General features: G+C 40.4%; 1 protein-coding gene across 2 annotated transcripts in view; it reads right to left on the reverse strand.

Moving 5' to 3' along the window:
• The window catches only part of OCA2 (OCA2 melanosomal transmembrane protein), a 437,584-nt gene that overhangs the window by 110,557 nt on the left and 304,303 nt on the right, over window positions 1–22,724 (reverse strand). For both annotated transcript variants that reach the window (XM_034667989.1, XM_034667990.1), the window contains exon 23: window positions 15,575–15,668. In XM_034667989.1, the coding sequence (XP_034523880.1) occupies window positions 15,575–15,668 (94 nt within the window). The remainder of the gene's footprint in view (window positions 1–15,574; window positions 15,669–22,724) is intronic.

Genomic DNA, 22,724 nt, shown 5'->3' on the forward strand with positions numbered 1-22,724 from the left:
ATTGCACTACTGGGTATTTACCCCAAAGATACAGACGTAGTGAAGAGAAGGGCCATATGCACCCCAGTGTTCATAGCAGCATTGTCCACAATAGCTAAATCATGGAAGGAGCTGAGATGCCCTTCAACAGATGACTGGATTAAGAAGATGTGGTCCATATACACAATTGAATATTACTCAGCTATCAAAAAGAACGATTTCTCAACATTTGCTGCAACATGGACGGCACTGGAGGAGATAATGCTAAGTGAAATAAGTCAAGCAGAGAAAGACAATTATCATATGGTTTCACTCATTTATGGAACATAAGAAGTAGGAAGATCGGTAGGAGAAGAAAGGGGGCGGTAATCAGAAGGGGGAATGAACCATGAGAGACTGTGGACTCTGGGAAACAAACTGAGGGCTTCAGAGGGGAGGGGGTGGGGGAATGGGATAGGATGGTGATGGGTAGTAAGGAGAGCACATAATGCATGGTGCACTGGGTGTTATATGCAAGTAGTGAATCATGGAACTTTACATCCATAAACCAGGGATGTAATATAATAAAAAATATTATTAAAAAATATGCATGGCATGATCTCAATCTTTTTATACATTTTGAGGGCTGACTTGTGACCCAATATGCGATCTACTCTGGAGACTATTCCATGTGTGCTTGAAAAAAATGTGTATTCTGCTGCTTCAGGATGAAATGTTGTGAATATATCCGTTAAGTCCATCTAGTCCAGTGTGTCATTCAAAGCCTTTGTTTCCTTGTTGGTCTTCTGCTAAGATGATCTGTACATTTCTGTGAGTGGGGTGTTAAAAAAGTCCCCTGTTATTATTGTATCGATGAGTTTGTTTGTGTTTATTATTAATTGTTTTATATATTTGGGTGCTCCCAAGTTGAGAGCATAAATATTTACAATTGTTAGATCTTTTTGAGGGATAGACCCCTTAAATTATGATACAATGTCCTTCTTTGTGTCTTGTTACAGTCTCTGGTTTAAAATCTAGTTTGTCTAATGTAAGTATGGCTACTTTTTTGTCATCCATTAGCTTTCTTTTGACATCCATTAGCATGATAGATAGATCTCCATCTCCTCACCTTCAATCTGCAGGTATCTTTAGGTCTAAAATGAGTTTCTTTTAGGCAGCATATAGATGAATCTTGGGTTTTATTTTTTTATCCATTCTGATACCCGGTGTCTTTTGATTGGACCATTTAGTCCATTTACGTTTAGAGTGATTATTAAAAGATATGAATTTAGTGCCATTGTGTTACCTGTAGAGTTGGTGTTTCTCATGCTGTTCTCTGGTCCTTTCTAGTCTTTGTTTTTGGTCTTTTTTTTTTTTCTCCACTCAAAGAGTCCCCCTTAAAATTTCTTGCAGGGCTGGTTTAGTGGTCACAAACTCTTCTGCTTTTTTTTTTTGTCTGGGAAACTCTTTATCTCTCCTTCTATTCTGAATGACAACTTTGTTAAACAATTCTTGGCTGCATACTCTTCCCATTCAGCACGTGAATGTTTTCTGCCATGCTTCTCTGGCCTGTCACATTTCTGTGGATAGGTCTGCTGTGACTCTGATCTGTTCTTTCCTTGTAGGTTAAGGACTTCTTTTCCCTTGCTGCTTTCAGGATTCTTTCCTTGTCTGTGTATTTTGTGAATTTAACTATGATGTTCCTTGGCAATGGTCAGCTTTTGTTGAATTTAATGGGAGTTCCCTGCACTTCCTGGATTTTCATGTCTGTGTCCTTTGCTAGATTAGGGAAGTTTTCAGCTATAACACATTCAAATAAACTGTATGTCCCTTTTTATCTCTCTTCATCTTCTGGGACTCCTATGATATGAAAGTTATTACATTTTAACAAGTCGCTGAGTTCCCTGGGTCTACCTTCGTGGTCCATTACCTTTCTTTCCCTCTTCTTTTCAGCTTCATTTTTTCCCCATAATTTTATCTTCTCTATCACTGATTCACTCCTCTGCTTCATCCATCCTCAATTTTATGGCCTCCATTTGGGATTGCATCTCAGTCACAGCATTTTTGTCTTCAACCTGACTAGATTTTAGTTCTTTTATCTCTGCAGTAAGGAATTCTCTGTGTCTTCTATGTTTTTTTCAAACCCAGCTCGTATCTTTAAAATCAATACTTCAAATTCTAGTTCAGACATCTTACTTATATCTGTATTTATTAAATCCCTGGCTGTGAGTTGTACCTCTTGTTTCTTTCTTTTGGGGTAAATTTCTCCATCTCAAAATTTCATTTTGTCCAGAAAAGAAAAGAAGAATAAACAAAACAAAACAAAAATGAAACAAAAAAAACAAACAGGAAAAAAAACAAAGGGAAAAAAACCAGAACAACTAGACCCTGGGTGTGTTTTGGTTTGCTTATTAAAAGAATCTAGATCCCAAAATTTAAAAAAAAAGAAAAAAAAAACTGAAAATGAAAAACTAAATATATCTATCTATATATTTATATCTATATATCTACATATATATAAAGTATATATAAAAATAAAAATTTAAAAAGTTGATAAAAATTTAAAAAGGAAATTGAAAAAATAAGAAAAAATGAAAAAAATGATAATAAAAAAATTAAGAGTAAAAGTAAAGGAAGCTAGATCTTATTTCCCCTATAGCTAAAGGTTTGCAGAATTTTATGATCAGTAAACATCATGCGCAAGTGAGTTGTTTGTGCTGGTCTTCTGGAGGAAGGGCCTGCTGGGCTGATTCTCAGGTTGACTTGTTTCAGTGCAATTGTGCCTCCAGGGTGCAGGGGGTGTGAGGCTTCGTGTGAGTGGCTCCAGCCTCCACTTGGTGGTGCTATATTGCCTCCTGAAAACTTTCAGTGCTGATGGGCAGGATGAATACAGTGGCCCGCACTCTCTCTAGCCATGAAGTTGAAAGTTTGCACCCTCCCACTCTTCAGTAAGCCCTCAGAGAACAGCAATCAATCACCCCACTCGTGTCCCTAGTTTCCCTCTGAACCCTGTGTTCACCTTGCCCGTATGGAGCTTTTTTCCACAGGCATGCCACTAAGCTTCAAAACTCCGAATTTTAGGGACTCCCATGGTATGGACCTGTGCTGTTCCTCCATGGAAGGGTCTCCCCACACTTTTGCAGTTTGCCAGCAGGTCCCCGGAAAGTGGTCACATGGTTTGAAGTTTAGGGCAAAACAGAACAGAAAACTAGCATCAAGACTCGCTGTTCGCAGCCAGCTTCCATGCTACTATCCCTGAGAAGAGCTCAGCAGGTTGGTGCCACCCGTTCTTCTTGCGATCCAGGGGATTCTCAGACCATGCTGTGATTTCCGGGATTCTGCCCCATCTCGCCACCTGAGCACCTTTAAGCCAGTTATGCCCACCATGGTAGCAAGCTTGTAAAAATTGAGATTTTGCTCTTGCTACTTGTAATACTTTGCAGTAGCCTCCGTAAGCTGGCTCCCTACCTGTCACGATATCCACAGCTATATCTCCCCCAAGTCAACTCTGCGCACCTCCTATCTTCCAAAATGTGATTGCTTTTCTACTTGTAGACTTGGAGCACAAGGAATGTACTAAATAAGACTTATTCCAAAAATACAAGAATTATCTGATATTAGAAAATCCAAAATATGAATTGCTACCTAAATGATTTAAAACAGAAAAAAACCATGTAATTATATCAACAGATTCACTAATACTGTGTAATAAAATGCAGTGATAATTGACAATAAAAGTATAACATGACTAAAAACTACTGACAAACTAGCAAAAACCAGCAGCAAATTAAACAGTAAAATGCACAGTCAATTTCCATTCAAAGCAGGAAAATAAGGATATTTGCAATAACTGCTCTTTTGGCATACTGTTTTTGGAGATTCTGATAAATAAAATATGAAAAGAATATTCTTTTTTAAAAAGTATAGGGGCGCCTGGGTGGCACAGCGGTTAAGCGTCTGCCTTCGGCTCAGGGCGTGATCCCGGCGTTATGGGATCGAGCCCCACATCAGGCTCCTCTGCTATAAGCCTGCTTCTTCCTCTCCCACTCCCCCTGCTTGTGTTCCCTCTCTCGCTGACTGTCTCTCTCTCTGTCAAATAAATAAATAAAATCTTTTTAAAAAAAGTATAAATTCTGAAGAGGAGAGGAAAATCATATTTACAGATGATATGACTATGTGACTATGTACCTAAGAAAATACAAGAAAACTTAATTTTTAAAAAAATATCAGAGAATCAAAAGCATCGTCCAGATTCAAAATAAACACAAAAGCCATCAATCAGTTTTTCCAAGGCTGTGAATAAAGAGTAAACAAAATATATAAATTAAAACAACCAAATTTACAGCAGCCAAACAAAAGAATAAAATATCTAGGAAAATGTCATAAAAGTCCAAAACCTATATGAAGAAACAACAAAACCTTATTAAAAAAAAGATAATATCTTATTAAAACAAGAGCTGAATAAACAGAGAAATAAATCGTTTCAAAAGTAAGGGTGTTCTATTAGTATAATGCCATTTTTAGTCAGAAGCTCAATTTTTAATATAAGTAAAATAACAGAAGTTTCTTTGAAAAGTGAATGATTCAGAATGTACAATTATTTTTAAAATAGTAAGTTGTCTTATAATATTTTTAAATTTTTATAAAGCTATCTCTCTCTCTCTCTCTAGGTACTGGCTCCAGGACAGTCAGTCAGACAGATCGGAAAACTGGCAATGGATGGATCCAAATAGAGATTGGAACTTATTATATCAAAGGATGCATTGCGTCTCCATGGGAGAAGAAAGCTTGTTTATTGTAAGGTGCTCAGGGAAGCGGCTGTATCAAAGTGAGGGTCTGCCCTTCTGGCAAGGCCAGGAAACCTCAATAGAGAGCTGTGTTTCTGTAAGATTCTTCCAGGGAATATTGAGAATAAAAGCATCAGCAGTGTCAGTGCCTCAGGAGTCTGATGCTGAGGGGAAGATAGGGACTTCCCCAGTGCCCTTCTCATGCACATGGTGGATGCCTACTGTTTTGACTCTCCAAACAGCATCCATTCCCCTCTTCTGGGAGGCATACCTGCTCCCCCATGGTGAATGTGTCACTATGGTCCCTGGCAACAAGCACCAGATACACACTGAAAACTGTTGGGACTAGGTGCCACAGCCCTTGGTCCAAGAGTGGCTCCTAACCTAAGTTAGACCATTTAGAGCTCTTCCCTGAGAATTGTGGAAAGGATGTTAGAGGGAGCCTATTTTAGTTCATCTCTGGAGCTGTACGTGGCCATTCCCTAACATTTGAGAGAAGCTACAGAATGAGTCCCCACACTGAATGAAGCAGTGATGAAAGTTGGAGAGAGCTGGTTCCTATTGCCTCTGAAGCCCCAGAAACTGCCCATCCAGAATTGGTAGATTGTTGTTCCATTCTCACTCTTGCCCAGCCTAATTCGATGAAGGCTTCTGTCACCCACAAACAAGAGTCCTGATTGTCAGTGCATCCTGCATTCTTTCTTCTCCTCCCACAGCATCCAAGGCTGATGTCAAATGCCCACTCCTAAGGTTTTTGCAAGCCCCCCCACTGCCCCAGTTACATGTCTTCTCATCATTATTAAGCCCTGCTGATTCCATTTCCAAACTACCTCAAACCTGCTCCATTTCCCCACCTTCCGTTCCTAAGGTAAACACCTTAGGAACCCACCTCAGCTTCTAACTAGTCTTGACCCCTCCAATCAGTTCACTTCACTGCTACGAAAAGTGGTCTTTTCAAAATAAAAATCACATCACATTGCTTTCCTGTTTAAAGCCCTTCTGTGTGCTCCCACCATACCTGGAATAAACCCAGTCTCTCTCTATTGAGTCTATGTGGCAAGGTATGCCACCACTTTAAGGACTCTCCCTACACCAGAGTGATGGTAATTGCTTGGTTTCCTCAGAGAAGATACACAGTTTGCCTCCTTGGGGCTATTTCTTATCTCAGAAAATCAGTATTTTTAGCATAGCAGCATTTGTTCACATTATGGATAGTTCATATAGTTTATGCCTCGTTGTGTTATTGCTCCTTACCTGACCAGACTCAAAGCTTACCAGGACCATAGCTGTCTGTTCTATCTGTGCACCACTTGAGCCTACTTCTTGGTAGTTACAAATACATGTTGACTGAACAGATGAACATAAATGAATGTTATTTATACAGTGAATATTCATGAAATATGGCCTGATTATATATCTGATAAATTCTTTAGTTGTCCATAAATACATCATTTTATAAGTAAAGAATGTGAATCTATGTTAATATAAATGTCTAAATTCATAATTAAAAGTTTTTATTTTATTACATTCCAAAACAGCATATTCCAAGAGGAAGAGTTTAGACCAAGTTCCCTTTACTTCAAAATTTAGCCAATAGGGGTGCCTGGGTATCTCAAATGGTTGAGCATCTGCCTTCCGGCTCAGGTCATGATCTTCCGGTCCTGGGACTGAGCACCACATCAGGCTCCCAGCTCAGCAGGGAGTCTGCTTCTCCCTCTCCCTCTGCCTCTCTCCCTGCTTTTGCACTCACTCTCTCTCTCTCTCAAATGAATAAGTAAAATCTTTTAAAAAAATTTAGCCAACAAATGTACTGTCTGTCATGAAAGGATAAATGAGGAATGGAAGCATTTCTGCCATCCATAAGCACGGAAGTGCACTCCATTGTTGTTTCCAGGAAATTGCCAGATATGCATTTTATTTGTGGAGACTGTTTTAGAAAATTACAGAAGCTGTACTGGGACTAGTCCATACTCACCTTATTCCACTCTACCAAGACATTTACTTTTTCATTCTTTTAAGTTTCTTATGCTTTTTAAAGTCATTTTTATTATTTTAATTTGCACATTATTTCTGAATTCCATAATGGTTGGAAATAAGAATTCTCTGTCTTTCACTTAGTAACATACTGAAAACAAGTTGCATAAATATAATCATTTAGGTTACAAGTGGTCCCATTTGATTTATTTTCAGCTATAGGAAATTTGATCAATGCAAATACAAAGGGAAATTTTCCATTAGACAACTCATTTTCAATTTTATATTTTAGAGAATAAAGTTTTAGCATATGAAGAAACACTGGCAGTGAATGGCTTTCTCAGCAAACATCTCATCCCTGCTTTAGTGAACAGTCTACACAAAGCTGCGCTGTCCTCTGTGAACACCCAGCTGAGCACCATCACACAGAGCATGCCCTTTTCTTAGCGGTGAATAGTTAGAAAGATACTTGGTCTGTGTCCACAGTTCCTGGCACACAGCTCCTAAATCCCCTAGAATTTCATGAATGACAAAGGTGATACGAGTGTCTTTGTTCTAATGAGGCATCTTTTGGTAGGCCTCTGGATAGCTTCAGGATGCAAGCCAGTCACCAGAAAGACCAAGACTTGATTAGAAATTCAGAAATTTCAGCACCACTTCCCAACCTTCAGGGAGGGGAGAGAGGCTGGAGACCGAGCTAATCACCAATGGCCATAATCATGCCCACATAACAAAACTCCCATAAGACACCCTAAAGAATAAGGTTCTGGGAACTACTGGGTTGGTAAACACATCCAGGCACTAGGAGGATGGCATACCCCCACTCCACAGGAACTGAAGCACCAGTACTGGGGACTCCTCCATACTTTGCCCTGTGTGAGGACAAAAAAAAAATTCACTGGTGGTGGCAGAATTTTGCTGAATCAGCTTCTCCACCTTTCTTCCATAGCAACCAGTGGATCCTGGCAAGGGTCAGGAGTGTAGCCACAGTAAAGACAAAGTACAGCACAGTACATTGTTACGAGGAATACTAGTTCTACATGACTTGACAAGGACAAATTTGGGATCAAATCACTCACCTAATTAAGACTACATCAGAAGGAGTTCTTGAAAATGATCATAAAGTGGCAACATTTTGGGGGGCCTCTCTAATAGTTAGGACTCTTATAGTTGCAAGTAACAGAAAATCCAACAGAGAATAGCTGAAGCAAAAGGTGAGTTATGAGATGTTATGAGCTACAAGTCTGGGTATTGACAAAATGACATGGCACCTTGCATTTTACAAATTTGCCTGCACCAATATGGTCTATCCCATATATTTCTCTTACCATGTGACATGACTACTCTTCCATTAGGAGGTTCCTTCTTCCAAATTTGGGAGGGCCTGTGACATAGAGTTCCAGACTGATGTCTAGGACACCTCAGTCATTTCAGCCCTTCAGTCTTTGGATCTCCACAGCCCAGTCATCAGACATGTAAGTAAGTAAGCTTCACATGATTCTAATTTCCAGGCTTTGAGTAGCCCCTGATGATTCTGAGTGGAACAGAAACAAGCTGGCTCTTTCTAGTCCTGCAAAGATGGTACAGCTAAACGACAAAATAATTATTGCTGTTGCTTGAAGCCATTACATTTTGGGGTGACTTGTTAGGCAGACATAATGACAGTGATAGATGATGTTATCAAGATCCTTGCCCTGAATCTGGTTCCTCTAGGCTCACAGCCCAGACTCAGGCTTCTAGTAATGAGATACAACATCTTTGGGCTTTCCATATTACCCTTATCTAGTGGATGGAATTTCCCTTTTCCAATAATTCAATAGTTTTTGGCACCGGTCATTCTGACTTGAGTTGTATGCCATCCTTCAATTGTTCCTTAGTTGTTTTGGATGCCTCTCCCCCATTCTGGGGCATGCCTTCCTGGAAAGTGCATTAGTGGGGGAAGGGTGATTACACCAAATCAAAACAGGGCCACTGTTTCCATAAAAATGGAAAGCAAAATCAATAAATGCTCAGTAGAACCTTTTTTGCACCACCTCTCATGGCATCCTCTGGCTGGATATCTTGGGCTCATGTGGCTTTCTTGAAATTTTTGGAACTCTTTTATCTTCAAAGTTCTCAAAGAGCCTTCCAATGCTCTGAACCTGCCCAACTCCTGCCCCCTTGTAGTAGCCATACTCAGAACCAGTGCTTAGAAGTGTTCAAGAACATGCTATTCTACTCAACTAGTTTCACTCTAAGGCTGAAGATTTTATGTCTCAGAGCAAAAACAACAGAAAATATTCCTTATGTTTGTATAAGGGTAAGAGAGTGAGGAGTGGGAGGCTTTGAGTATTCCTTTAGACACAAAAAGGATCCACTTACTCAGAGATGCCTGAGGACCACTTCTGCTGTAAACATGAGAGAGCTACATGAAAATGACCCTCTTTTTCTTAACAAACTTAATGTATGGATGAGACTGACTTGCAATTTACATTCACAAAAATATTGATCTCATGTTTATGATTTTAACTCTCACAAGGAAAGAAAATATTTGACTTCTGCTTCGGTGAGTTTATAGCATTATAATTAATATAGATATTAACCTAAAAAATATAATATTATGTTAGCATCAGTTTTGACCTTTGAGGAAATATAAATGTCTACCTGTGTGTCCCTCAAAAAAAGATCTAAAATGAGTACTTTATAAAATATAGTGGCCAAAAAACTTTATCCTAATTTAATATTAATCAATATTTGTGATCCTTCTGAATCACACTAAATGAAGCCAAGATATTTTCAAATATTGCTTTTAAAATACTAATTTCTAAATAGTTTATTCTCTAGATATTTTTTCTCTTTCATTTAATTTAACAACTTGTTCATTTTTCCCCAACTTGTTCATTTTGTTTAAAAGCCTCACAATAATTAGCTGTGTTCCAATAAACCTCAAAGGAAAAAAAGAGAAAATGAAAAAAAGTATGTGGAGGCTAATTTCCACAACAAAATTCATCTTATTATGTCTCCAAATTTAAAGAAATAGTAAAAATCTGCATCATCAATCGATGAAACAACTTTTAGTTGATTCATGTGAATTGCCTGGTAGTATTCCATGGAGGAATACCCTATGGAAGTGTGCCCTATGGAGGGGTGCTTCATGGAGGGTTGCCCCATGAAAGGGTGCCCCACGGAGGGTCGTCCCCTGGAGGGATGCCCCATGGAGACTGTGTTCCTGCTCAGTGAGAGAATCCAACATGAGCATAATCACCTCAGAAGATAATCCCCTCCAAAGAGAACAAGCTAAAATTCTGTTGTACCCCTGCAGTCATCACAGAAGATCACAAAAGAGAAATGAGTGATACTACTATCTTCAGAAGGGGGGGACTTCTGGTGGCCAAGGTGACAACAGCCACCAAAATCCAGACTCTCCACACAGCTCACAATAAACTCTACAGTTCAATAAGAAGTTCAAATAAAACCACATAGACACCATGCCTTCAGCATAACTAGAAGACAGAAAGCACCATAAACTTTATATTACTTGTCAGCAAAGAAATGAACACCAATTCCCAGCAGAGCTGGCTCTGAAGCCACTGCCCCAGGTCTTTACAAATTGCTGGAAGAATCAGAAAACTTCATGAAAAAAGAAAAGAAGCAATAAAATTCCTAGGGTTGAGTGAATAATAACAGCCTTAAAAAGAAAGTTCAACCTAAGAGTTAAAATATTGAAAAATAATCCTACTCAATCAGAGAACAGACAATGGAGAAAGGATGCAAACATGCACAGGGTAACAGGTGACAGCCTTGGCACTCATACTTGCTAGAAGAGAAGACAGCAGAAAGGAAGGCAGGAGTGCTCACTGGAGTTTGGGAGGGGAAGGGGAAAGGCACCAAGAGGAGGAAATAATCTTATAAGATTAAAAAAACAAAACAACAAAAATTGATAGACATCCCTTCACCTTCAAAAAAATACAATAAAATCATCCTTTAAAAAACTGTAGTCCATGGCACTGACCACAGAGGGTCCTCTTGAACTAGGAATCTTCAAACTGACTCCGGTGGCCAAACCCATCCATGAAAGTGCATGGATGAAAGCAGATTTCACCTATACAAGTCTTTCATAAGAAAACAACAGAACATGAAAATCTAAATACTGAAATTGATAAAGATTTCTCCAAAAGTCTAATCATGAACTAGGGGGAAAACACCTGACAATATATACTGAATTATACATATTAAATAAGCACATGGAAATATGGAGGGAAAAAAGAGCAGCAAAAAGAACACCTTAAATGAGAAACCAAAATGTTAATAACAGAAATAGGCAAAAACATGAAGAAATAAAATGACAAATCAAAACAAAAGACCAAATCATGTCAGAAATGAAGATTAAATAATAAAGTCCCAGAAAAATACAATCAAATGAAAATTTAATAATGGACATTGAAGAAATAAGAAAAGCAAACAAAGGAGTAAAAATAAATTAAGTAATAACAGTCCAAGGGAAAGTGGTTGGAAGGGAAGACAAGCCACAAAGACTCAACATGAACAGATCCTTGAAACAATGAATATTAACACTTAAAAGAGATTCAAGAAAACTTTCTGAAGCTTTAAAAAAAAAAGACTTGATTGACAAGGATGTCCATTCTTTTTTTTTTTTTTTAAGATTTTATTTATTTATTCGACAGAGATAGAGACAGCCAGTGAGAGAGGGAACACAAGCAGGGGAAGTGGCAGAGGAAGAAGCAGGCTCATAGCGGAGGAGCCTGATGTGGGGCTCGATCCCATAACGCCGGGATCACGCCCTGAGCCAAAGGCAGACACTTAACCGCTGTGCCACCCAGGCACCCCAAGGATATCCATTCTTACCACTTTTATTCAACATAGTACTCTAAGTCCTAGCCACAGCAATCAGACAAAAATAAAAGCATCCAAATTGGTAAGGAAGAAGTAAAACTTTCACTATGTGTAAAGGACACAATACTCTTATATATAGAAACCTAAAAACACTCTACTGAAAACCTACTAGAACTGATAAATGAAATTAGTGAAGTCACAGGATACGAAATCAATGTACAGAAATCTGTTGTATTTCTATACACTAATAGTAAGGCTCCAGAAAGAGAAATTAAGAAAATAATCTCATTTATAATTTTACCAAAAAATAAAAATACCTAGGAATAAACTTAATCAAGGAGTTGAGAGATATGTACTCTGAAAACCATAAAACACTGATAAAAGAAATTGAAGAGGACACAAACAATTGGAAAGACAGACATTCTATGCTCATGGATTGGAGAACACATGGATTGTTAAGATGTCCCGACTACCCAAAGCAATCTACAGATTTAATGGAATCCCTATCAAAATACCATCATCATTTTTCATAGAGCTATAACAAACAATCCTAAAATTTATATGGAACCACAAAGACCCTGAATAGCTAAAGAATTCTCAAAAAAAAAAAAAGCTGGAGGTATCACAATTCCAAATTTCAAGTTATATTACAAAGCTGTAGTAACAAAAATAGTATGGCATTCAGTGGAGCATAATAGAAAGCCCAGAAACAAACCTAAGATTACACGGTCAATTAATCTTCAGTAAAGGAGGCAAGACTATGGAATGGGAAGAAGATAAGTCTCTTCGACAATTGGTGTTGGGAAAACTGGACATCTGCATGCAAAAGAATTAAACTGAACCACTTTTCTTACACCATACACAAAAATAAGCTCAAAATGTGTTACAGTCCTAAATATGAGAACTGAAACCATAAAAATACTAGAAGAAAGCACAGGCAGTAATTTCTCTGACATCAGCCATAATAACTTTTTCTACATATGTCTCCTAAGGCAAAGGAAGCAAAAGCAAAAATAAACTATTGGGACTACATCAAATTAAAAAGTTTCTACGCAGCAAAGGAAACAATCAACAAACTAAAAGATAACCTACTGAATGGCAAATGACATATCCGATAAAGCACTAGTATCCAAAATATAAAAAGAACTTATAAAACTCAACACCCAAAAAACAAACAATCCAATTAAAAATGGGCAGAAGACATGAATAGACATTTCTCCAAAGAAGACATATGGATGGCCAACAGACACATGGAAAATGCTCAACATCACTCAACATCAGGGAAATGCAAATAAAAACTACAATGAGATATCACCTCACACCTGTCAGAATGGCTAAAGTCAGAAACACAAGAAAGAAAAAAAAACACAAGAAACAAGTGTTCATGAGATTGTAGAGAAAAAGGAACCCTTGTTTACTTTTGGTAGGAATGCAAAGTGGTACAGCCACTGTGGAAGACAGTATGGACGTTCCTCAAAAAATTAAAAATAGAACTACCATATGATCCCATAATCATACTACTGAATATTTACCAAAAGTATATAAGAACACTAATTCAAAAGCATATATGCACCCCTATGTTTATTGCAGCATTATTTACAATAACCGCATATGGAAGCAGCATGTGTCCATTAATAGATGGGTGGATAAAGAAGATGTGGGGTGTGTGTGTGTATAATAAAATATTATTTAGCCACAAAAAATAATGAAATCTTGCCATTTGCAATGACATGGATGAAACTAGAGAGTATAATGCTTAGTGAAATAAGTTAGTCAGAGAAAGACAAATACCATATGATTTCACTCATATGTGGAATTTAAGAAACAAAACAAGTTAACATGGGGGGAAAAGAGACAAACCAAGAAACTACAGAGAATAAACTGATGGTTACCGGAGGGGAGGTAGGTGGGGGAATTAGTGAAATAGGTGTTTGGGATTAAAGAGTACACTTATCATGATGAGCACGGACTAATGTATAGAATTGTTAAATCACTGTATTGTACATCTGAAACAAATAAGACTATAAAACTGTATGTTAACTGTAATGGAATTAAAATGAAAAACTTAATTTAAAAAATTCACTTAACCCACAGTTGTATGTCAGGAAATTTATCATTGATGAGCAAGAAGGAAAAAAAGTTTTATCTGTGAAGATATTCAAAACAGAATTGATTATGATAACAAATAATAGGAAGCAACCTGCATGCCCAACAAAAGTAAAATGGTGATATATCTACATGTTGTAGGTATAAATATATTCCATTTTGAAAGAACAACTAGTGGCATGGTAAAATGTTCACAATATATTATGAAAAATGAAAGGTAAGACACACTGAGATTAAAATTTTGTTAACAAGTATATATGTATCATGAGAGGAAGGGCAAATTTGCAACTGCAAACTAAGAATTTTATGCAAATAAGGGCTGAACATTTAGATGACCATCTTTTTTAAAGATTTTATTTATTTGACAGAGAGAGAGAGAGAGAGAGAGAGAGAGAGAGAGCACAAGCAGTGGGAACAGCAGGCAGAGGGAGAAGCAGACTCCCCACTGAGCAGAGAGCCTGACGTGGGGCTCAATCTCAGGACCCTTAACAGACTGAGCCACCCAGGCACCCCTTGATGACAATTTAATGCCCAAACTGCTCTGATTTCTGAACAGCAAGGACCTGACAAGAAGAATGATCAGAGGTGGAACCAGACAGAAATAAGATATGGCTCCTGAACACTACTAACCAGAGAGACATTTTTCCTCCCTCTAAGAAGGTGGATGCAATTCTTAAGGCCACTAGCTAAAGAGGTTTTGGAAAAGATAACTGGAAGTCTTCTCCCAGTCTTTCTGAGGACCCCAACATACTAAATATTACCCTAGCTTTCACCACTGTAACTCTGCACACAAGGTGCACATATCAAATAGAAATACAAGGCCTACTTGATAAGTTCAGTGTCCCCATGGCTTACTGTCCAGTCTCGTCCCTCTATCCCATGCCCAAGTCTTCCAGGAGTATTGATTAATAAATGTTACTGTCCCAACAAAATTGTCAAGAATTATTAGCCACTCATGAACAACAGAAATGGGCAGTATAATAAGTCTTCCAAAATTCAGTGTTACATATAGAGACTGATGTTGATTCTTACGTGGGTGTGACAGCTGGCGTTTTCTCCCCAAGCCCAGCCCAGCCCAGCCAAGTAGTGCCCTGCTGAAGCCCGAGGTCACAGCCTCCGCAGGCTGCAGGTCACTCCACCTCTCAGGCAGAACCACTGTTCCAAATCTTAAGCAGGGCTGGTTCTGAGAATCATCACTGTGTATGCATGAGCTATGAGTTTACAGTCCAAGAACATCAACAGAAATCCCGTTCAACGCCAAATGAATGTCCGTTCTTTTTAGCAGCACCATTTAATGGGGGCCACCAACGTCCGTTCTGCCCATTCATCTGCTTCCAAAGTGCAGCGGTGCCATATGAAAACAGGCATGCTGGGAGTCGGGACCCAGCAAGGGCCTGCCACCTTGCAGCAGGTTCTCCTTTGCAGGAGCAGGCACTGGCCGCTTTTCCCCATGCCAGGCCTCATCTCTGTACTGCCCTCCTGACAGGTTCCCACACATGAATGCCTGTTCCCTATGTGCAATATTCCTGGGTCCTTTCAAGGGCAGGCTTTTTCATTGGGCAGTCTGGTAGGGGGTCTTCAGACTCTCATTACGCACCCCAGTCATAGATAGTCAAGGCACAAATCACTGTTAGAATTTTCAAGAGAACAACATAAAACACCCAGCAAGCCCACAACCATTTCTTGACCCCTCGACTCAATCTGAATTATTCAGAATATCTGAATCATGTTCTGTGTCATGAAGCTAATCCCAGCAATAAATTTTTAATGTGTTTTTTTTTTAGCTAAGCTTACCTACGCTAATGTCTAATTGCTAAAAACATGCTTATCTTAGTGCTTAATAGTTTGCATTGCTATTTTTTTAATTAAGTGAGTTAGGGATTAAACAAACAAATTTAAAATGAGTTTTAAAGTACCTGAAAAATTCCATGAAAGAGAATCCATATCCATGCTGCTCTGCAATTCCAGCACAAACAACATTTGCTGATGCTCCAATCAGTGTCCCATTGCCTGGAATCAAAAATTTTTAAATGTAAAATAAAATCTCAGTTTATCCTGGTGGTAAGCTTCTGTTCTCTTTTGTTCTGTAATATTCAGATCATCTGATAGAATTTTGATCTGATGATTACTTTGCAAATATCTGCAGAAAACAAAACACTGACAACCAGGAAATAAGTTAGCTGCTTGTAAATACTGTAATTTGCAGATAAGGCTATGACTGCTCTATGTGATAGAAAAGAGGAAATGCTAAGGAGAACTGGCACATCACTGGGGCACATGGTGGCATCTATCTTTTAGAGGAAAATGTAAGCCAGACCAACAGCCATAGGAGAGAACAGGTGTTCTCAGAGCAGTGGAAGTGGGATCTCAGATAAGAACCACCTTCCTCAGGACTCCAGGCCCGGACACCCACAAGAAAACACTGTCTGTGGATGAAAAGACGGATGCAAATGAAGAGGATAATAAAATGCATCCTCTGCGTGAGCCTTTTTAACAGTGTACATGATCTGTGGGGGATCATAACCTGTGTGCGCATACATACTGGTGAGGCCTCATGGGAAGGGATGTGGCCCAACGCCAGCCCCCAACATCATGACTAATTCAGGGAAGGGTGAATTTGCTTGATGAAACTGATCAGCATCTTCTAACCCCCAACCGCAGAGGTCAGGGTTCAGGAATTGGCACATGACCCAGGCTCAGGCAATTTCACTCAGTTCTGACATGTGTGCATAAACCACTAAGAAAAAGACTCTCTGTTTCCTAAGGACTAGTGAACTGTGAGACACAAATCTGGAGCTTCCTACGGCATGTTGGCACAAGGAAGCAGTCTCTCTGAAATTGGGCGACATAAGTAACAGGGCAAGAGGAGGAGGACTAAGGGTGAAGTCCTGGCTGTATAAGCTGAGCCCCTAAGTGCTGCCCTTTCTGAGAACTCAGCACCATATTATCTCTGGGTCTTCTGAAGCACTGAGCACGGAGAGAAGTACAGAATCAATAATCTCAGAGCAATGTGGACTTCTGGATTTCTCCACTAGAGGAAGCACACAGCCTGGGGCCTATTCCCCAGGAGAGGGCCTTGCAGAGATGTCAGTGCAAATGACACTCAGCTGAACACATGCTCCTGCTCCCCTTCTTCTTCATGGTCCTTACCTTCTCCTTGAAACACATGGCAGGCAACACAACCTCCTGTCAGGCATGCAGCCTGGACTGCCTGTGCAAAGGCTCATGAAAACAAGCTCAAGCCTCATTTTATTCTGTTTTTCATTCACAGAAGACTTAGACTGGGTTTTTTTCAGTGAAAACCTTTGAAATAGCATGCTGCATCCATTTATATGTTTGCTTGAAGGATGAAATATAGTTGAGGAATCAAAATTATAAGACTTTGGATCTTAAGAACTCAGTAAAAACCTCCAGGGTCTCCCTAGCACTCTGCAGCCACTAAGCCCAAGCCTTGTGATGGCAATGTCTCCCTAACTTTGGCCCACTCTGCTTGTGGTCACTGTGCTTCTCATGTCCCATTTTTGTGATAGTCCCACTGTTTCTCAGTACATTTCAGAGTATACGGCCCTACCCAGAGAATCAGGAAGGGCAGTGAACGATTTGCCCTTGACCAGGGGCATGACAGGCTGACACCAGGCTGCTGTGTGAAGGACAGACTTTAGGGTGGTGATAGAGGTAGCAGGGAGCCTGGTTGGGGGAACGCTCCAGGCTACAGATAATACTAGCTTGCTCCAGGTAGTGTGGCGGCAGATCAATGCTCCCCACGTCTACTGCAAAGAAGTCCATGCCTTAATCCTTAGAACCTGTGGTTATGTCATCCTGTTACCCTGTTTGGCAAAGGGGACTTTGCAGAAGTAATTCAGGTTATGGACCCTGAGAGAGGGAGATTAACCTGGATTACCTGGGTGGATCCATTGAATCACATGAACCCTTAAAAGCAGAAAGCTTTTTCCAGCTGGAAGCAGAAGAGAAGCCTCAAAGAGAGAGTCAGAGAGATCCCAGTGGGGTCAGAGAGAACCCAGTGGGGGTGGGGATGGTAGAAGAAATGGAGTGGGGAGAGTCAGAGAGATCCCAGAGAGTCAGAGGATCCTAGGAGAGAACCCAAAGGGGGAGTGGAAGTATTTCCACCATGAACGGGATTCTACACAATGTTGCTAACTCAGATTGAGGCCCAAGTGCCAGGAGAAGAGAGGACTTCAGGCGCTAAAGGCAACCCGGCTGACAATGAGCAAGGTATGGGGACCCAGTCTTAGAGCTGCAAAGACCTGGATCCTAGCAATAATCTGAATGAGCTCAGAAGCAGACCCATTGCAGAGCTACCAGAAAGGAGCACAGCCTGGGGACACCTTGATCTTGGCCTCATGAGACTCTAAGTAGAGGCGCAGCTAAGCCACCAGTACCCAAAAGACAAGAAACATGAGATAATAGATGAAGTTTGTCTATGGGTTATCGTAGTGATAAAAAGCTCATGCAGGTAATTCCAGGATTCCAAGACCATTCTGAGATCTCTTGTCTCAGACACCCACTAGAACTGAGTCTATATTTTCATCTCAATTCTGACATCTGTCTCTACCTCCCTCCCTGATTTTCATTAGCTTCTCGCTAATCTCCCAACCCTAGGCAGCTGTCTTTTCCACCCCAGGAGGCTGCTCTCTGTGGACAAATCAGCTCACAACCTCTGGGGGCTCATGGAGAATCTATTATTAGAGAGACAGGAAATGCATAACAGGCATGAGGTCAGAGAGGCCAAAAGAAATGCTCAGAGAGCTGGGGTCACCAGGTCATGACCAGGTAGTAGGGCTTCCCCAAGGAAGAGGAGATTTAGGAGGCAACAAGAGAATGAGAAGTAACCAGCTTCAACAAGGCATGGGGGCATACACAGGCCTGAGTGTGGGGTGAGTTCTGCTGAAGGATTTGAGAAGGACAAGACCAGATGTCTGTTCAGTGTCTCCTCAGGGTCAGAAGCATTCTAAAGGCTTGGCATCTCATCTTCTCCGTGACCGCTGAGGTCCCCAGTGTCTCCATGAAGAAACTAAGGCACAGAAAGGCAACATGCTGAAATGTCAGGGCTGGAAAGTGACGAGCCAAGGCTAGAACCAGCTGTTTTGACTCCAGAGGAGGATCAGAGAGGGCAAGATTCAATCTTCATGATATAGGCCCAAGGCCTTTCTGTAAACAGTCAGGCAGAGCATCTGAAGGTCTTGAGCAGGTGGCAAAGTACAAATTCCACAGCAATGATGGCCCCAGACAGCCTCCTCTTGGTGTTGTCATACCAACATATCCTATCCATCCCTTGACCCTGCCAACCAGGTGGCTCCTGTTCTGGGTGAGGAGACCTGCCAATGAGATTCCACACCTTGATGAGCCTTCATGCCATGCAATTGTTTCTCAGTCTTCCAGAGCCCACGATCCTCAGATGGCCCTGCCCTGCCAGGATCCATTGCAGTGCATGTCCCTCATTGCCTGGGTGGTGTCTGCCCTGCCACCCCCAAACAATGCTACTCCAGGACTTGACACGGAGAGCTCTGCTTCTGGATAGCACGAAGCTTAACACATGGACCAGGGTCACATTCAGCAGCCTGCGTGAGCTCTAAATTAAAAAGCAACAATTTACTTCTCTCCTGTTAGGGATTAACGATTGAAAAACTACCCCCCCTTCTTTCCAGTTAAAATGGCACTGCCTGGATCAATAGTATCTTGTCATACTACAGTTGGTATGAATTCCTCAACCGCAATAGACCACTTGCCAGAAAATGAAAGGCCCTTTCCATTTCCTGCCTCATGTTGCCAGGGTGCACTGGCTCAGTAGGTAAATTTGTTCCTGAGCACTTCTGGATTCAGGGAATGGAATGGGGGGATTTTCAAGGATCTAAGGGAAGAGGTAGCAGCTTGGTCTCCTGGCTGCATGACAACTCAGGCATTATGAAGAGGGCTTGGTGGGGAGAGAGGGGTAAAATGAGAAGCCCAATGGCTCAAAGCTTTCCTTAGAGAGAAGACAAGGCAGAGAAATGAGCAAGGGCTGGGCTGACTGCTCTCATGTAAGGCAGTTTTTCAACTTTTGTACATCTGACTCCTAGCCACTTTTTCAGGATTTTGGAACAGATGTCATAATTGCTATTCCCCAAAAGCCTTTTCTACCCTGGAATATGTCCTCACAGCCTGACCTCCTTCCCCAGACTTGCCTTTCAGCCACCTCTTTGCATGAAGTCATTTGGCCCTCTTGAATGCTTCACAACCTGGGAGGTGGTACACTAACTTATTAAGTTTCACTGATCACTATCTCTTTTCTTTTTTATTCTTTATTTAAATTCAATTTAGGTAACATATAGGGTATTATTAGTTTCAGGGGTAGAATTTAGTATTTCATCAGTTGTATATAACACCCAGTACTCATTACATCAAATGCCCTTCTTAATGCCCATCACCCAGTTAGCCTATCCCCCACCCACCTCCCCTCCAGCAACCCTCAGTTTGTTTCCTAGAGTTCAGCATCTCTTGTGGTTTGCCTCCCTCTCTATTTTCATCTTATTTTACTTTTCCTTCCCTTCCCCTATGTTCATCTGTTTTGTTTTTTAAATTCCACATATGAGTGAGAACATATGGTATTTGTTTTTCTCCGACTGACTGGTTTAGCTTAGCATAATACCCTCTAGTTCCATCCACATCATTGCAAACTGCAACATTTTATTTTTTTGGATGGCTGATTCTGTTAAGAATGCTTTCAGCTACAGGTAACAGAAAACCTGGATAACAGTGGTTTACACACAGAGGAAAATAATCTCCTCCCATGTAACAAGAAGCCTGGGGGCAGAGGGCTGCCTAGCATCAGGTTAGTGTCTTGTAAGTAATTTCAGAGGCAGGTCTTCGCAATTCTCTTGGCCTCTCCCTCCAATCACAGATGGTTTCATGGCCACATTAAAGGTTAGAAGCATGGAAAAGAACTGGTACCAATTCATTTTTGTCAGAAGTGCAAAATCTATGTCAAGATGCTCCCAAACAGGTTTCCCTCATGTCTTATTGGTCAGCAAAATGAGACAAAGTGTAGACCAGCTACCAGAGCAACTCTTACAGTAGAGGGACACAAAAGAGAAGAGAGTGGGAGTGGTGTTGGGTTAACCTGATGGTGGGTCCTGCACAAACACATTGGAAATAGAGTATATATCAGCAGATATAGTGGAAAATGCTAGATTTGGATTCTGAAGAACTTTAAATAAAATAGATAAGCGTGATTGTCAAGGAAATTAACAACCATAGTTGTTTTACAAGTAGCTAAGACTTCCTGGGATGAATATAGGTTTTTCCAACTGGGAAAACCAGTCAGCAACATTTGCACTATCCAGACTATGTAAATGCCACCCCTGTAGGGCCAAGACATCCACCAGGACCAAGGTCCAATCAAGTCCCATTTCTTATGTTCTATCATTTGCTTAAGATCATGTCTCATTTTAATTGGCTTCAAATTTGAACATGAATATTTTTGTACATTTTTTGCTGAACCTGATATTTCTTTTATCTATAATAATTTTTTATTATGTTATGTTAGTCACCATACAGTATATCCTTAGTTTTTGATATAATGTTCCATGATTCATTACTTGCACATAACACGCAGTGCACCATGAAATATGTGCCCTCCTTAATACCCATCACTGGCCTATCCCAACCCCACACCCCCCTCCCTTCTGAAGCCCTCAGTTTGTTTCCCAGAGTCCACAGTCTCTCATGGTTCATTCCCCCTTCTGTTTACCCTCCCTTCATTCTTTCCTCCCTTCTCCTACTGATCTTCCTATNTCCTAGTTCTTATGTTCCATAGATGAGAGAAATCATATGATAATTGTCTTTCTCTGCTTGACTTATTTCACTTAGCATTATCTCCTCCAGTGCCGTCCATGTTGCAGCAAATGTTGAGAATTCGTTCTTTCTGATAGCTGAGTAATATTCCATTGTATATATGGACCACAGCTTCTTAATCCAGTCATCTGTTGAAGGGCATCTCGGCTCCTTCCACAATTTAGCTATTGTGGACAATGCTGCTATGAACATTGGGGTGCATACAGCCCTTCTCTTCACTACATCTGTACCTTTGGGGTAAATACTCAATAGTGCAATTGCTGGTNGAAATCATATGATAATTGTCTTTCTCTGCTTGACTTATTTCACTTAGCATTATCTCCTCCAGTGCCGTCCATGTTGCAGCAAATGTTGAGAATTCGTTCTTTCTGATAGCTGAGTAATATTCCATTGTATATATGGACCACAGCTTCTTAATCCAGTCATCTGTTGAAGGGCATCTCGGCTCCTTCCATGATTTGGCTATTGTGGACAATGCAGCTATGAACATTGGGGTGCATATGGCCCTTCTCTTTACTACGTCTGTATCTTTGGGGTAAACACCCAGTAGTGCAATGGCTGGGTCATAGGGTAGTTCAATTTTTAACTTTTTAAGGGACCTCCACACTGTTTTCCAGAGTGGCTGTACCAACTTGCATTCCCACCAACAATGTAGGAGGGATCCCCTTTCTCCACATCCTCTCCAACAATTGTTGTTTCTTGCCTTGTCTATCTTTGCCATTCTAACTGGCGTAAGGTGGTATCTCAGTGTGGTTTTGATTTGAATTTCCCTGATGGCTAATGATTTTGAACATTTTTTCATGTGTCTGTTAGCCATTTGAATGTCTTCATTGGAAAAGTGTCTGTTCATATCTTCTGACCATTTTTTTATTTGATTATTTCTCGTGTATTGAGTTTGAGAAGTTCTTTGTAGATCTTGGATATCAGTCTTTTATCTGTAACATCATTTGCAAATATCNGATACCAGTCCTTTATCTGTGGTGTCCTTTGCAAATATATTCTCCCATTCCGTGGGCTGTCTCTTAGTTTTTTTGACTGTTTCCTTGGCTGTGCAGAAGCTCTTTATCTTGATGAAGTCCCACAAGTTCATTTTATCTTTTTTTTCTCTTGCCTTTGGAGATGTGTCATGAAAAATGTTGCTGTGGCCGATGTCATAGAGGTTGCTGCCTATGCTCTTCTCTAGGATTTTGATGGATTTCTGTCTCACATCAAGGT

The sequence above is a fragment of the Ailuropoda melanoleuca genome, chromosome 9 (genome assembly GCF_002007445.2).
Source record: "Ailuropoda melanoleuca isolate Jingjing chromosome 9, ASM200744v2, whole genome shotgun sequence".
NCBI lineage: Eukaryota > Metazoa > Chordata > Mammalia > Carnivora > Ursidae > Ailuropoda > Ailuropoda melanoleuca.